Below are 18219 nucleotides of genomic sequence, written 5' to 3' on the forward strand. Positions count from 1 at the left end.
ATTTTTAACAAAAAAGGACAAGCTTGGAACATATGAATGGTTGGATGACCATTTTGTAACTTTTAAAAACCGATGAACTCAACAAAGCAACACTCTATAGTCAGAGGACCATTTTTGTAACTTTTAATAATCAATGGACTTAACAAAGTAATGCCCTATAGTCGAAGACCATTTGAATACTTTACCCTAGGAATTAATGGTGGAAATATATCTTTCAAAAAAAAATAATGGTGGAAATATAATTACAATTTGATTTAAAAGTTAAATAATAAAATTAAGATAATGTAATAATTATACAAATAATTTTATTAAAAAAATAACATTTGTAACATCAACATTTCTATAATGTGTATGGTTGTATACGTCTGAGAAGGCAAAGTTGGTCATTTTACTTCCTGTCTTGGGAGTATAACTACCGGCCTTTGGGTTAGTTTTCCATACCTTTAGTTAAGTTGGAAAATTTTGAACTAGAAAAAATTTATAATTTACTCATCCTTTAAAAGTATAAAAAGGTTTTTGAAAATTTCAATATACATATATAGTCATTAATAAATCATGTGGCATTCATTCCAATCTTTATGGCACGGAGCGTACTTTCCATTATGCATTTATGATTCAAACACTCGTAGAAGAAAATTTGTTAAGCTAAAGTATGAACAATATCGTGGGGCCTCAGTTAAAAGGGTTGATGAAATTTTGCACTCAAATAAAATGGTTATAATTTGAACCCTGGGATAGCATACTAGCTTCTATCAGTGAATTCCATGTATAATTTCAGCAGCAGCTCCTTTGGTAGTAGTAGAATTCTTATTCAGCAAACAGGACAGAATCATCATCACTGTCATCATCATCATGATGCAATGCTTCAAAAAGATTACAAGGTCACATTACCCGAAGCAGGATATTCGAAAGATAAGCACCCTCTGGGTAGGCTGGGTCAATAGGATGATCACAACCGGCTCCACTCTGCCTTAGGACTGTAATTTTTCTCTCCGCCATCGAAGCGGCACCCTGATTTTAGAGAACAAATTTGAAGTTTAGGAGCTTTTCATCCATAATAATTTTCTTACCATGGACTACCTATTCTTGTAACCTGCTTTGAACTGGCTACTAAATTGGATTCATTATAGGAGGTGATACCATGCAACAAAGAAATTTTTTATTCATAAAGATCTTCTGCTATGGTCAAAAGAGAAAAAATGGTAGAGAGAAAAAGATAAAGCGGAAGACTTGAATCGCCTATCCTCGAGAGGATGAAAGTGCATTTTTAAGGTATCAGTAACATAGTAATAAGGCAATGTGAATAGTCACAAAAAAACAGGATACAGAAAAATCACTTACCTGAAGAGTACGCAAGAAAATCCCACTTTGAGTCATTGCTCCTGAACAAGAGCAGGTCATGAGAAGGCCACCTCTTCTAGTTATTTTCATTGCTAACGAGTTCAAGTTTCGGTACATGCCTGAAGCACTTTGGAGAACCTGGGTATTATTAGCATCCAAGAGACAAATATAAAAGCAAGCATGTTGCAGCAAGTCCTACAGCCTACAGTCACAATCACAGCGTAATTTTCATTTATGAGAGCTGCCAGAATCGAGATGCATGAGAAGTTTTACACGTTCATTTGTGTGACTGAAGTGAAAATAAAGCATATTCTTCTACATTTATTAATTTGGAAAAAAAAAGAGCAAAGAAAAGATTGATTTAATTCCTTCCGAAATCAATAGTTAAGAATCTATTGAGCTACTCATGCACTAGATGATATCTGTTCAATATACGATATTACAGATAACATAACTAGATGGTAAATTAATCAACCCAACAATAATGCATACAGATTAATCCGTCAGAATCAATGTGCATGAACATGTAAACCAGAATTCAGGTCACCTTCCAATGTTATCTAAAGTGATATTAGATAGTGCTAAATGCTAAATATAGATAATACCTTTCTGCTTGGTGCAAGTTTCGGAGGATCAAGAACTACTATATCCCATGATTCTTTTCTAGAAAGGGCGCTCCTCATAAATACAGTTGCATCTTCTCTCAAAAAGGATGTCTTTCCAGGGTCCAGGTTGTTAAGAATAATATTTTCTCTGGCTAGCTCTAGCGCCAGCAATGAGGTATCAACACCTAAAAGAGTATCAGACAGAATCACATAAATAGTCCCTAGAAATATCTATGATCATTAAGAACAAGTTTTTAATTATCTACTTAGATATGCTTTTTGAGAAGGTATATCGAGAGACTTAAAACTTGAAGCAACTTAAGGTCAAAAGTCCTATAGTATCCACTAACTCAATTCAACTTGGCTAAACTTTGATTCCCAACAAGATGGATTCTGCTATAAAGAACATTCTTCCGCAACTCCTAACTTACAGTCATCTTCTTCCAATTTTAAGTTCATCTATTAGGCAAAGAAAAGGAGCAAAACCTAAGTCTCTGAATGAATTTTGGTACTACAGGATTTAATACATTTTCAAGCATTACTCGTTGGCTGCAATTTTTCTAGAAACTCCTTGAGAAAATTACTCCAAAATATATGCATAACTCAACATTACAACATTAATAATGGTAATTTTTATCATGCCAGGCATCCATGACAACTCTAGTTTAGCCAGAACTATTAACAGTGCATGTAGGCATTAAAAGTTTTAGCAGTTATGTACCGGTAATACTCATAGCACCTCCTTTTGCAGCATTTAGGGCAAAACCACCACTGTAGCAGCAAACATCAAGAACTCTCTGTCCAGTGAAATAGTTGATAAGAACATTCGATTTTCACGCTGATCAGCATAAAATCCTGTCTTTTGACCCTCCATCGAGATTACATAAGATATTCCATTTTCTATAACCTGACATATAAAATTTAACATGCCTTGTAAGATTCATGTTAAATGGGGCACTAAAGCAAAAGTTCACATACACAGAGCAGTATGAAGCATTTCAAAAACCCAAAGTAGAAGGGTGACCATAGTTACTTATCAAGAAAATGGCTTTTCAACAAATGAGAGAGAACGAAAACTAATAATTGTCTTATTTATAAATGATATGCAATCCTGGAAGGAAAATCCTCAAATGAGAACGTTCAGAAAATCTACAAGTGCAGATTTATGCAATAAAAAGGCTAATATAAAAGTTAAACTGGAGTCTGAAACAAGTAGAAAAACTATTTTGAAATTTCATGAGGTGTAGACAACAAACAAATAATTAATGCTTCAGTGATCTAGCAAGAACAAATAATTCTATAAACAATTTCCTCACATTGGCTCCAGCCTTCAGCTATTTCTTATGCATGGCATGGGACATCCAAAAGTGGAAAGCTTCTTTCAGATAAAGTATACAACAACATCAAAGGAAATAGATAACTCAATGATGACAAACCATTAGTTTGTGATTGCAATCATTGTACGGTAGTAGCAGTCAATTGGAATACGTGGCATCAGTCATAATTAAATGAAGTATATTATTTTATTAGCAAGGACAGAAGTGCATGGAGAGTTTTCTTGGTATAAAAACATAACCTCAAGCTCAGATTTTATAGTCTTTCATGAGAGTAGATGAAGAATGTGCATCAGAAACTTATTAGACTCAAGGGATTTCTACCTTTGTTCTCTGGGGACAAGTGGATGGATGCAATTCTTTAAGATCTGCTGCATCCAAACCTTCTTCTTTTAAAATTTCCACAGAAGGTCTCCAATGTATGTGATTGATCTCATCAATGCTACTGATGCATGCTTCAACTTGTGATTTGTACTTTTCAACCCAAGCAGCAGATGATGCTACCACTGCTAAATCTCCAAAGACATCGACAATTAATCCTGACAATCTACAGTGAAGCAGAAACATCCAATTTGCAAATAAAAAGTTAAGCCCCCAGAGACAGTTTGGTAGGAATAGAAAATGAATTGCAAGGAATAGCGGTTATCATCTCTATATTCCTCTTATAAAAAAAAAGTATCTCTATATTCCTTTGAATCTTCATTTTTCTTCAAGTATTCATGTCCAACACTTACAATGGACATTGGTATAGAAGTTTGATCCTCCGAATATATGGAAAAACTTTTGAAAAGTAGGAGAAGCAAAAGTTGCAAAACTGATTTAACTGACCGAACTGACATTATTCGGTTAAGTTGGACAAAAGAAATTTTATCTGTGCATCTATTGTGCATGCATATGTTTGTCACCATTCACCAACAACATTTTATGAATTATAATTCCCCTATAATCTTGAACCAACACATATAACCCAAAGTTACCTGTCTCCTTCACTATTGATAAGACAATATGCATTTGTAGTGGTTGAAGGAAGTCCTACTCCACGGCGTAACTCTATAGCTGCATTGATTCTTGTTTCAAGAAGCTTCTCCATGTCCAATGCACAAGAAGGATCTCTATATGAAATAATTTAAGTTAACCGCCCTATGGAGTAAGTAAAACCTAACTGCAAAACCTTGCCCTTCTTTGAATAACTACCTTGTTGCTTCCTCTTCTAGCTGCATGAGTCGAACGCGGAACATGGAAACTGAATTATACAAGCCCCATCCAATAGGTTTCTCTGTCCCATCTGCTACCAGCACAATATCTCCGGTCTTGGGTGGTGGTCTACCAATTATTCTATCAACTGCTCCACTATAAACCATCGGGCTTCCATCCTTAAAAAGTTGTGTCTTTCCCTTCTTTAGAATAACCTTTGCAATACCTATAAAAGCCAAACCAAATAAACTAAGAATCAGGAATTTAATCAACTGACTTGGTACAAGTTCTATGTGTCAATTTTCAAGGGTTAAGGAAGAGCATAAACAATGAGATGGCAATCCAGTAGGAGAAATGGGAAATCACTGAAGAGGATCAGAAACACTTTCATACAGCTTTTCCAACATTAAATAAGCTCTTTTTAATAAACACTCAATAAGCTTAAATATACTGGCATAAACAAACATTGCTTCGAGCAAATTTTAAGGGACTAGGAGGCAAAGAAAGGTCATATGGGGATACCCTGAAATGTTTGTTTTTCATAATTAAATTGGTCCATTTTGGTTTCCTTTTCGTGTCATTGTCCTACAATGGCTGATTCAGAATGAAAATGATATTATTGATGAAAAATTATGGCTTGGGATAAAACGTTATTCAGTCCCCCGTAAGTCAATCCAAACAGCTCGACTAATCCAAACCTAGAAAGAATAATATTTTATTAAAGCATGGGAAAACCTGATAGCTTCACAAATAGTCGAAGAACAAAGAAAAACGGATAAAAGCGAAACCAGGAACAAAACAGAAACATCAGCGAACAAGAAATAACTGAAGAATACAAAACCTGCCTCTCAAGAAGATGAATGCATTGTAGCTTTAATTTAATTGGAAACAAGTAGAGATTCAGAGAAGTCTATCCATTGCAGAAAGTTTGGCTGTGGAAGAAATCTACGTACCTTTGGGTTGAGAAGAAGCATTATGCTGAAGGGAAGAGAAGGAGAAGACTGCTGGCGGAGGCGGAGGCGGTGGCAGGTGAGAGTGAGAACAATAAAGCCACTTCATAAGTCGGGCTTGAATCTGCTACTGCTGCTGCCTGCTTCTTTCCAGACACTATCGAGTCAGGGATTTGGTTCGGTCTCTAACAATCATTATAGAACGCCTTAATAATATTCATTTTAAATCTTTTACCCTTTCGTTAAAAAAAGGGTTAACTACGTGGATGATCATTTTTATTTGTGTTTTGTTCACTTTTAGTCATTAATTTCAAAAATATATAAGACATGTCACTTTCGTTTTTATTTAATTAAGATGTGATCACTTTTGTTTTTAGTTATTTAAGATGTGGTCACTAAGGGTTAACTGTAGCTAACAGTTAACAGATTAAGTGTCGTGATATTTTGGTATAATCATATATTTGGTCTTTATTATTTACACATTCTCTCAATTTAGTCATACTTTTAATAAATTAAAATAAATTTAATCCTCCAATCGAACGATGTCATGTGTCATTGGTGTCATGTGTCGTGTCACGTGTCACCATTTGGTTGGAACTAACTTTATTTTAATTTATTTTAATTTAATATATTTATTTTCCACCAATTTGCTTTACTTTGTTAAAATAAAATAAAATAAAATTAATCTTCCAACCAAATGGTGACACATGATATCGATGACAGTGGCATCATTCCATTGAAGGATTAAATTTATTTTAATTTATTAAAAGTATGACTATATTGAAAGAATATGTAAATAAGAGGGACCAACTGTGTGATTATATCAAAATATTTAATGTCAATTAACTCGTGGTGACCACATCTTAATTAAATAAGAACGAAAATGACCATATCTTACGTATTTTGAAATCAGTGACAAAAATGATAAAACACAAACATAAATAATCATCCATGTAGTTAACCCAAAAAAATTATTTTCCCCCACTCTTCGACAAGCTAAAAATGCTGCCTTTTTTTATTATTTAACTTTGGGTTAAGTATACATATAGTCTATCAACTATAGGATGTTGTTTTGTTCAGTATATCAATATTAAAAGTTATAAAATGATCCCTAATTATAGAGCATTATTTTATTGAGTCCTTCCACTATTAAAAATTATAAAATGACCACTTGACTATTCATATATTCAAAACTCGTCATTTTCTATTAAATTCTAGATGATCGTTGAGCAAAATATTAATATGCTAATTGAGATATGATAAAATCATGTTTTAAAGATGTCTACTAACATCGTCGTTGTTTTTAAACATTGGCTCGTCGACAACATAATGTAAATGAAGATTTGATACACAAAATATAACTCAAACAATTCTAGGATCGTATATTATCATATCTCAGTCAACTTGTTAACGTCTAACTTAGACGATCGTCAATTTTTCAACTAAAAATGATGAATTCATAATATATAAATACTCATATGACAATTTTATAGCTTTTAATATTCTAAGGACTCAATATATCAGTGCACTATAATCAAATTATCGTTTTATAACTTTTAATAATCGGGTTCATTGCGTATTTTACCTTTTAAATTTTAAATGTTTTTATGGGTAAATTATATCGGTAACCTCTTAATTATAAACAAAATTTATTTTCTGGACATCGAATAAGTAAATGGAAATTACAAATTTATTTTTGCCCTAATACTAATGATGAGCTAAAGTATTTTTTTGTCCTCCAGTTTCAAGGCTTCGTCCCGACTAATCTGGGTCGACTCCTATTAAAGTATTTGAGAGTTCACATTTTACACAAAAAAAATTGTTGTTCGGACTATAATTTTTTTTATTATCATCCAGTTCCAAGGTTTTGTCCCGAGTCCGGACTATGATTTCATTATTCATAAAATGAAACTTTGTCTTAATGGCTGGGTTGTTTGTTTCCTCTCGATGACCGGTCATATCACCTTAACTAAATTTGTCCTCTTAATAATCCCTGTTTATTTCATGCAATCAACACTTTACTTAAGAATGTTTGCCATACAATTGAAAACTTGATTCCACGTTTGATTTGGGATTCGACCCAGATGACAACCAACGTTTACGAAATCTATCTGCCAATCAATTGATTGTTCACTGATTACTAAATTCAATTTAAAATTATAACCAAATTGATAGAATGTATAAATAATAAGGATTAAATATATAGTAATAGTAATAATTTTGTTAATTACTATTTAAATAATTAAATGTTGCAAGATTCATGCTACCTTTCGATATCAAATGATTAATAATTAATTTTAAACAAATAGTACCTTGTATTTAAATGATCTGATAGAAGAAATTAAATGATCAGGAATCACCGATTTCTCTCTCTGGCTGCCGTGTTTGTGGGCTAATTCACGAGAGGAGGAATTGAGGATCAAATGCTATCGGATTAGTGTAATACTTCATTTTGTTTTTTTAGGAAGCGTTGTTGATTTTGATTTGTTTCAACCATTTTATATACTTTCCAATACATAGATCTTCTACTTTGATCTACATTTGATTTTCTTCCTCATCCAATTTCATGTTTCTTTTTTGTTTATTAGATTTTAATCATTTGAGATAACTCCTGATTACTTTCTAAAAATTGGAACGAGTAAATGTTCTAAAAATTTTCTTCCTCATCCAATTGATTGTTCTTTTTGATTTCGACTGCTTATTGATCGATCATCTAAATGATTTTGCATGTGAAAACGCTATATTTCTGTTTGAATCTGCAAGTGGTTCCCTGGTTTTTATGTGGAACTCACTCTTCCAGTCTTTGTGTGTATTGGACAAGCTTATTGGCTTCTGGTATAGATTATTGTCTGGGATTTTGAATGTAGCAGTGAAAAATCACTTCCCCCCCCCCCCCCAAAATGGAAACTCTATCCGGCTATCTGCATTGTGTTCAGGGTTTATGACCAATATTTTCATATTTAATTTTCAATTTTTTGGGCAGAAGCTTATTGCGTCCTGGATACATGCACTGCATGACTGACTTTTTCTATGTAATGGTGTGACACTGACTATATTCATCTCTTGTTTATACAGGTGGTTAATGTGTATAGACCGGATGAAAATAGTTTGTGACCTAAAAAGTGCTGATTGCCTTGTGAACAAGCACTGGACTGTGAAGATAAGTGAGGCTCTAAAGAAAAATGAACAGCCGACCCAGGAAAGTTTCTGCAACTGCAGGAACACCCGAATGGATGGCTCCTGAGCTCGAACACAACGAACCCCTCAGTGAGAAGTGCGACTTTTTTAGCATTGGGGTGATAATGTGAGAGCTATCTACTCTAAATAGACCCTGGGACGGCGTACCACCAGAAAAGATATAAGCAATATGCTGTTATTTGATCTCTTTCAAACCAATTTGTTTTAGATTTTCATCTTTCAGTTGTTGAAGATTATACTCCAACATTGGCTCGGGTAGTTCATGCCATTGCAAGTGAAGGATCACGGTTGGAAATTCCTGAAGGTCCCCTAAGCAGGCTAATTTCAGGTCTACCATACAGTCATCTAATTCATTTTTCCAGGATGTCCCCAGGTTCTTCATTGGTTAATTTCAAGACAATAATGTATGGACCGCATTTCGACGCAGACTTTAGTTTGTTATAATGTTTTGGTGGCTACAGATTGTTGGTCAGAACCGGCAGAACATGTAAAAAAACAGTGTTTAAAAGTCTGAGCCTCTTACAATTTCTTAAAATTGAAAGGGGGAAAGGGGGAGAGGGAAAACTCTTGTTCTTACTAAGCAGAAATATGATCTAATCTGGGTAGGATCCTTCATTTCAGTCGAGGATGATCCGCCTATTGAGAGCAGCTTCAAAGCGACTACACGACCCTGCTCTCATTTCTGTACTCATGTCATTCTCCGGTGCCGGATAATAGTCTTCTCTCAATTGCACATCTCTGAGGTTAGGGATTTTGAGGAGGAACATCATGAAGTGTTCATGAGCCGTCCCGTGGATAAACAACTTCCTAAGGTCAAGACACCCCGCCAGCAATCCAGCTGCAGGGAGTGAGAGGCTCCTGTGGTTGACATCCCTGTCTTGCGGAGGCCAGTAATCTAGTTCACTTAGCCTCAACTCGCCGATGCCATTAAGGTAAAACCTTTCCCACAAGCTTAGGTCCATTTGGCCCGACGGTGCTGTGAGAGCATACCCTATGGTTTCACCACAATCCAGTTGCATCTTTGAAAGCCGAGGGTAGATTGCAAGGGAGCTCAATCCGAATGCTCGTTCAGCCGGTTTGTGGCGTCCCCTGCAATCCCCTTCCACCTTTATTCGAATCTCCTCCAGGCTAGGGCAGTCCACAAGACCTGCTGTTGGCAATGGAGTGAGAAGCTCACCAACACCGATCCAAAGCGATAGGTATTGCAACTTCTCCCATTTCTTGCACCAAAATCCATTGTTTCCCATAAAGTCAAAATCACTCTCGTCATAGTAGTATTTGCATCTCTTCCTGCTCATCATGTCTTCATCGAACTCGCTGCTGCTTCCCATTTCCAATCCGTGGTGCTGAAAACTGTGCTCGGAATTCCCCGTCTCATCCAATCCATTCCAGACACAATCAATATGCAGCCATTGAATCCGATCACGGATTGGCTCCACAGCTCTCGATGAAGCTGCAGCATCAAGATTCTTGCAACAAGAAATCTTGACTTTAACCAAAGTATTTCTTAGCAAGCAAGCCATTGTCCTGAGTCCCTTCTCAGTAATCCCTTTACATCCTTGAACTTCAAAGCTAGACAGCTTACAACACCCTCTCCCGATCGCAATCAATCCCATATCCGTCAAATCCCCGCAATTCTTAATAGACAGCTCTCGCAGCCCCGAACACAAGGCAATCCCGTCGAGCTGAGATTCAATCGCCAAACATATCCCATGAAACTGCCCCAGCTTCAGCACTCTCAAATCCTTGCATTTACAGTTCAACATTCCCAACGCCAACGAAGCATCCCTCACGTTCCTGCCAACATCAAGCACGAGCTCTTGAAGCATCGGCAAGCCCGAGAAGAACTCCACCAGTGTCGCACTGGTAACCGCGGCATCCTCGGAAGTAAATCCTTCGCTGTCCGGCTCACCTCGAACATCAGTCAAGGACGATGTATCAACCAAATGCAAAAGCGTCAGTTTAGGACAGTTAGTGGCCACGGCCAACAAGGTCTCATCTCCGACGAACCCAATGTACCTAGGATCAAAGTTACAAGCCACCAAAAAATTCTTCAAGTTAGGACAGGCGGCGGTGATTTCTTTAATCTCCTGAGACTTAAACCCTTCAGCAAAGGACGTCGTTAGCAAATTCAAGTGGACTAACGAGGACGATACCTCGGGGCAATCTTGAAGAACCGGGGGCAGATCTTCGGTCCAGTAATAAAAGCTGGACAAGTCAAGCCAATTCAGATTATGGCACTGCTGGAACAGAGAAACGAAATCTTGTCCGATTGGCCAGGAGGCGAGCCGCTGATGCCACCTCACCAGCTTCACACACTTCAACCCAGGCCATTGTTGGACCAAAACCTCGATCGTAGACGGCGATCTAACATAAACCGTCAAGGAGGTAACGGCGGGGAACGCAACGCGGAGGCGATGAGCCAGGAGCAGAGGATCAACGAGCGGAGAAGAGGAGAGGAGGGAGTGACCCCAAGGGGAGAGAAAGGAGAGGTCCAAGTGCGTGACAGATCTGAAACAATCGGGGATCATGTAAAGGTCGGTGGCGTTGCCGCGGAGCGTGAGGGAGAGGCGCGTGACCCTGTCCAAAAGCATGAACTTACGGCAGACGAGGGAGATGGAGTTGCGGGTTCGGGTGTCGGAGATAGAAGCGAAGATGTTCAACAGAATAACATCGGGGACATCGTTAATGGTGGTGGCTGCCATCGGGCTTTTCTGTTATTGAAGTTAATGGATTGGATGAGACTGTAGGAGGAGATAAGACAAGATATTTGTACCCCTTTTTTCCTGTAAGAGAGATGGGGGTGGTGAGAGTGAAGGGGAAAGAGGAGGGTTGGTTTTGCTGGCTGGTTTAAAAGTTTGGGTAAATACTAAAATGGCAAATGGGGGATTGGATTGGATTGGAGATGGAGATAAGTTAACCGTACAGCGAATAAGGGTTGTGTTCTGTCGTCCATCGGGAAGGCCACGTGGTGTAAATGTGACTAGTAGTAATAATCCCCACCCACCCCCTTTGCATGCTCTGCATTTAGGTGCTTCCTACTTTACTTTTCTCCAGCCTAAGATAATAATGGATTCTTGAGTGTATTTAATATCATTAACAACCAATCAAATGATATTAGCAGTAAAAATATTTTTTTTGAGATTTTAAATTTAAATAGTTATTCTTATAATATATGTTATACTTTAATTTAAATTATAATAATAAATAATTAAGTTAAATTTTATTATAATTCTAATGATTGAAGATTAATTAATAATTTATTTTATTTAATAAAATAAATATTTATTTTAGGCAAGAATTCTTATAAAAAATATATTAAATATTTGATTCTATAAATAAAGATTATATCTTATCATTTAGAGTAAAGCGAGCTCTAATTATTTTGGAGATGTTTAATTTTTTTTTAGATTTCTTCAACATTTGGAGTTTATATTATAGGAACATTTTTGTAATAGGTTAGAAGAGTATTTTGGGATATAACAAGTTTTATTGCCTATACCAGATTTTGAGATAGATGTTATATCATGTACTTGTACTCTTCATATTCTATATTTATAGTGGATTGTTATTCATCTCGCCTGTTGAGGCAGACAATGTCGAACTATGTTAAATATCGTCTCCTTTATATGTCTTATTTTATGTTGATATCGATTTGATTTTTTTTCACTCCAAAATTCCTAACAATGTGTGTATATATTATCGTTAAATAATTGTTATCCATAAAAGATCTAACATGATATTTGACTGTTAATCATTAAATGATCAGGAGTCTTTAAAACATATATTATCACTTGTAATTACTATAAATTAAAAAAAATCTAACAATAGATAAATAATTAAATTAGAAATTAAATAAAAGACGAAAGATAAAAAAAAGTCTATTTTATTTAAAAATATATTATTTTTACCGTGCATGTGAATATGGTACTTGCTACTTTGACCTTTCTAACTTTCACTCATTTCAATTTCTCATGATGCGTGGTGAAAATTTTCAGACCTACTTTTTCTATTGTCAACAACAACGTCACGTGCTTGTCGAGCCCATATTAGGGGTTGCTTCCCTTTCTTTTCCCCTTATTTGTTTCCTTATCCGTTATTTTGGCTGGAATTTTTAGTGTGCGGATATTTACATAAAGTTTTGCTATATGATTGAGATATGACATTTTATCAAAAATATCACCTATTAAAAAATTAATTTTTATTTAATACTTTCTTTTATTATTTTCTGAATTAATATTTTTTTGAGTAATGGATTAATATTCTTTTAGTTTGGCAAAGTAAGGGCATTCTTTGTCAAAAGCTCTTTGTAATGTGTTTTACAATGAAAACGCCTTTAGCCTATATGATTGTTTAGTTAATAATTGAAGTGAAGACGTTGTTGATCACGTCTACCTTTAAAGAATTCAAATTTAAAATTTAAAAAATATAATATAAACTAATTTGGCTTAACTGAATTCTATAGATTAATTTCATTATTTTTTAATTATTTACATTTATATACTTTACTTTTTTACAAATTTATAATCTAATCTTTTTTCGTGATATCGATATGAATTTACATTTGTATTATGTGATTGATAAGTAATGTATGATTAAAAATTTTGATTTATATTCTCCGATAACATCTTTAATTCGATTCTCATTTTAATTGAATCTAAGGTGTCATAATTTTTTTTAAAGAGGTGGTTTCATGCATTTAGAGAAATAGAAACATACAAAATCGGACAATCGGAACGGACCTCGTTAAAAAACTTTCCAATGTTGCAGCCGATATAATACTAAAAAGTAACACCAACAACACATCTCACTGAAACGGATACCACTAGCACATGAAAACTCCTGCTTCTAGCTACATAATGCAACAAGCAGCAAACCAGGATGGCCGCTATAATAGCCATAAAACGAACCAAAAAGCCAGGGACAATGCTCGGCAAGATTGCTTAAAGTGAACCAAAATCGAAGCAACAACAACCAGAGATCCCGCCCGACAGGATATCTCCTCACGAAGGAATCAAGAACCACCAATCTCCAAGAGCAAAAACCCATGGTGACGGATGGAGCAGTAAACCTGCAGCCGAAAAACGACCTCACAACGAAACAGAGATCGGCAATCGAGTACTCATTTGCCACACCAGAACACACACAGCAAAATAATTAGGAAATACTCCCAACAGACTCCATGCCACCACAAACCGTAAAGGAACTTTCCAACCCTGCCAGAAAACAAGAAGACAGCCCCCAGACTACGTTCAAAAACAGTCTTGAACAATTACCCACCAAGACAGACAACAAGCAGACACACCATTGAAGCCAGAAAAAGAAATTCAAAGACAACCAACCCAGAGGAACAACACAAGGTATCAACAGTGGCATCTTCTTTACCGATAAAACTAAACCTCACACATAAATTATTTGATTATGGGAGCGTGATTGATTATTGTTCAATTTTTAAAAGTAAGAGCTATATGGTGCAGTTGAGATGTTGTGTAAAGCTTGAGATATAGGGATTTGTAATGTAACTTTTTTTGAATAATTTTAAAATTAATTCTAATCCTATCCATATGGGAAGGGGGAGAAGAAAGGGGGATTTTATAGAAACGAATGGAAGTATTTTTAGTGACTCTAAAACTCAGGACCATTTTAGTGACTTTACATAAATACCTATTTTCCATCAAGAAGGAAGAAGAAAAGTCAAGCTCAAGGGAAGGGAATTAATTTTAAAATTAATTCTAATCCTAAAACCTTTGATTTGTTGTGCTAATCTTTGTGTAAACGTAAACCCTTGGTTCACATGGTATATACCTATTAATCAGACCCGATAAAACCTCGTAAATGGTGCCCATACAGGTCACTGTCTTCTGGAGGAGAATAGTCACCTTCTTGGCCAAGAGTTCCAAGGAGCTTACTACCGGGAAGGGAAAAAAAGGTTGATGGATGAAGCGATGAAAAAGAAGTGGGACTTTCAATTCAAGCAAGGCTAGTATAGACTGCGTCTCTTGAAGAGCACCTGACCACATTCAAGGAAACTGACTTTGATATAGAGATTATAGAAGTTAAGTTTGACCAAGAAGACTTAGGATTAATTCTCCTATGTTCACTGTCTCCTTCCTACTCATCTTTCAGAGACACAATTTTGTATAGTCACAAAACACTCATTCTTGAAGAAGTGTACAATGGTCGGCACTCATTTGACAAGATGAAGCATCTTGTATCTGGTTTCGAGCCCCAAGCAAAAGGTCTCATGGAGCATGGATTGACTAGCTTAGACCATGGAAAAAAAGACGAGCGTTCTTCTAATAGTATAGGAAAGTGTATATCCATATCTAATAATTGAGGAAAAACTTGTCACTTTTGTAAAAAGAAAGTTCATGTTAAAATAGAGTGTTACAAGTTGTAAAATAAAATCAAAAGAGAAGTTGAAGAGCAAAACTCTAAAAAATCTGGTGAAGTCGATGTAGCAAAGAAGTACGATGACAGAGAACTCGTAATTGCGACTAAAGACAACTCTATAAAAAATGATGAGTGAATACTTGACTCTGATAGCAGTTGGGAAGTTGTTAGCTCTTGCTAACCGTTCTATTATAGGGTTATAAAAGTAGCTTTCTTGTATGAGTTCAGTACTGTATTTTGTTCAATGAAAAGTGATTCATGTTCTTTGTTCATCCGTTAGTGTAAATTCAACATGGTTGAACTTGTTCTCCTCCCAAGAGCCTTTGTAATGAATCCTGATAAGTTTAGAACAGCCGAAGAAGTAAAGAAATTGGGATTTGATCCTTTGAAACGTAGCTTTCTTACAGCTCTTCGAGCTTTCTTTCAGATCAGCAAATCATCATAGGAGAAAAAAACCAATGTTCTTAAGCAATGGGGTTGGTCTAATGAAGTTGTTTTTTCAGCTTTGGAGAAGTACCCGAGATTCATGATGTATTCTGAGCAGAAGATCACTGCGGTAATGAGCTTTTTCGTCCACACAATGGGATGGAAAGCATCGGATATTGCTAAGCGTCCTGTTCTTATTTCGTTTAGCTTGGAGAGAAGATGTTGGAAATAAAACACTCACACAAACAACTTTTATTGAAATTCAAAGAAATATTACAAGAGAACTCTCACTCAAAAACAAGAACTACAACTCACTCTTATAAGACTTTGCTTCTTCACTCACTTAGAAGCTCTTAATTTTTCTTGATGCTTAAAACTAAAATGGGGAGGGCTATTTATACTACTCAAGAACAATCCTACACCACACAAATAAACTAATTTAAACCATTACAAATTCAACAAATATATAACTCTCACCTAACTAAATTGATGTAAGCAATGACATCATTACTTAAATGATGTAAGCAATGACATCAATTTAGTTTGGGTTTGGGTTTAGGCTCTCATAATAGATCAAGTTTATGATCCAACACCCCCCCTTAAACTTGATCTCGTGACCCCTAGTAGGTTCCTTAATCTTAAGAAGTCTTCGTTGGTCAGTGGCTTGGTAAAAATATCAACAACTTGATCTTGTGACTTCACGTATTCAACTTCCACATCTTTTCTTGCAACACACTCCCTTATATAGTGGTAGCGAATATCAATGTGCTTGCTTCGATCATGGAATATTGGATTCTTCGCTAAGGCAATGGCTGACTTGTTGTCGACACAAACCTTTGTAGGCTCTTCTTGTATCAAACCTATCTCCTTCAATAGATTTCTAAGCCAAATTGCATGACAAACGCATGAGGTAGCAGCAACATATTCCGCTTCACAAGTGGACAATGTGACAATCGGTTGTTTCTTTGACATCCATGTGAAAGCAGTATCTCCCATGAAAAATACGAATCCAGTAGTGCTCATTCGATTATCTATGTCTCCACCCCAATCACTGTCGCTATATCCAACAAGCTTGTAATCATTAGAAACTGAATAGAACAAGCCGAAGTCAATTGTACCTTTCAGATAGCGAAGAATTCTCTTTGCAGCTTTAAAATGGGTGGTTGTTGGAGATTCCATGTAGCGACTAACCAATCCAAATGCGTGAAGAATATCGGGCCTTGTGCAAGTTAGATAGCGTAGACTTCCCACCAAACTTTTGAAGAATGTTGGATCTACACTTTCGCATTCTTCATGTTAGGACATCTTGATCCCGTATTCTGTCGGTGTGCTTATTTGCTTACAGTTCTCCATCTTGAACTTCTTCAGTATCTCATTTGCATAGCTTTCCTGTGAAATAAAAATTCCATCATTTTGTTGCTTAACTTCAATGCCAAGGTAGTACGCCATGAGCCCCATGTCTGTCATCTCGAATTCTTTCATCATCACATCCTTGAATTCATTAAACATGATTGGGTTGCTTCCAGTGAAGATCAAATTGTCCACGTAGAGGCACACGATCAAAATATCTCCATCTTTGATATTGATATATAGAGCGTGCTCGTAGGGACATTTATTGAAGCCATTCTCTTGGAAGTACTTATCGATTCGACTATTCCATGCTCTTGGTGCTTGTTTTAGCTCGTAAAGAGCCTTCTTCAACTTCAACACCTTGTCTTCATGCCCTTTGACTTCGTAGCCTGATGGTTGTTGAATGTAAACTTCCTCTTCAAGAACTCCATTTAGGAAGGCAGACTTTACATCCATCTGATGTATCTTCCACTTGTTTTGAGCTGCTAAAGAAATGATTAGTCTGATAGTCTCCAATCGAGCAACAGGAGCAAATACCTCATCATAGTCAATTCCAGCCTTTTGACTATAGCCTTTAGCAACTAGCCTCGCCTTGTGCCTTTCAATATCTCCTTTGGCGTTTTGCTTTGTTTTGTACACCCATTTGACACCTATCGCCTTATGTCCCTTGGGAAGTGAGGTAAGTTTCCATGTGTCATTCTTCTCGATGGCCTTGATTTCTTCGTCCATCGCATCTCTCCATTTCTTTTCTTGTACCGCTTCTTGAAAACTCACTGGTTCACAATCAGCAAACAGACAAAATAATGTAAGATTATCTTGTCGTTCAGTTACCTCATAGAGATCACTAAGGCTTCTTGTGTGTTGCACAACTCTTTCACTTTGACTTCTACTTGATGATGACGAAGGTGATGAGTCTCCTTGATTGGTTGATGTTGGTGAAGTGGGTGGAGTTGCAAGCTCTTGTTGAGATTCATCTAGTTGTTCCCTCAATGTCTGCTCATCTTCTTCAAACTGAGGAAAGAGATTGAAGTCATCTGTATGAGAGTTAAAATCCCATTCTCCTTCTTCATTGAAGACCACATCTCGACTAATTACAAACTTCTTATTGTCTGGATTGTACAACTTGTAGCCCTTCGAATTAGCATCATAGCCGATGAAGATAAAACTCTCGCTTTTATCATCAAGCTTCGATCTTCTCTCGTCTGGTACGTGAACATGGGCTATACTTCCAAAGGTTCTCAAGTGGGAAATGCCAGGCTTTCTTCCACTCCATGCTTCTTGCGGTGTCTTTCCCCATACACTTCTTGTTGGAGATCGGTTTGTCAAGTAGACTGCACATGCTACTGCTTCCGCCCAAAATTCCTTTGGTAGTTTCTTGCTTTTGAGCATGCTTCGTGCCATGTCGAGGATTGTTCTGTTCTTTCTTTC

The 18219-nt window shown here is 36.3% G+C and overlaps 1 protein-coding gene and 1 pseudogene across 1 annotated transcript; both read right to left on the minus strand.

Moving 5' to 3' along the window:
• Window positions 1-651: 651 nt before the first annotated feature.
• On the minus strand, window positions 652-5607 carry LOC120118743 (annotated as a pseudogene).
• Window positions 5608-9108: 3501 nt separating this feature from the next.
• Window positions 9109-11451, minus strand: LOC120118593 (F-box protein MAX2-like). Its single transcript, XM_039138617.1, has one exon. It carries the CDS (start codon window positions 11325-11327, stop codon window positions 9240-9242), a length of 2088 nt encoding a protein of 695 aa, XP_038994548.1. The 5' UTR covers window positions 11328-11451; the 3' UTR covers window positions 9109-9239.
• Window positions 11452-18219: the final 6768 nt, after the last annotated feature.

This window comes from Hibiscus syriacus, unplaced genomic scaffold (genome assembly GCF_006381635.1).
Source record: "Hibiscus syriacus cultivar Baekdansim isolate YM2019G1 unplaced genomic scaffold, ASM638163v2 tig00110328_pilon, whole genome shotgun sequence".
NCBI classification, from domain to species: domain Eukaryota; kingdom Viridiplantae; phylum Streptophyta; class Magnoliopsida; order Malvales; family Malvaceae; genus Hibiscus; species Hibiscus syriacus.

Excerpts from the sequence above, each read along its gene's own strand:
- LOC120118593 (XM_039138617.1), bottom strand. The coding sequence starts at position 11,327 with ATGGCAGCCACCACCATTAACGATGTCCCCGATGTTATTCTGTTGAAC.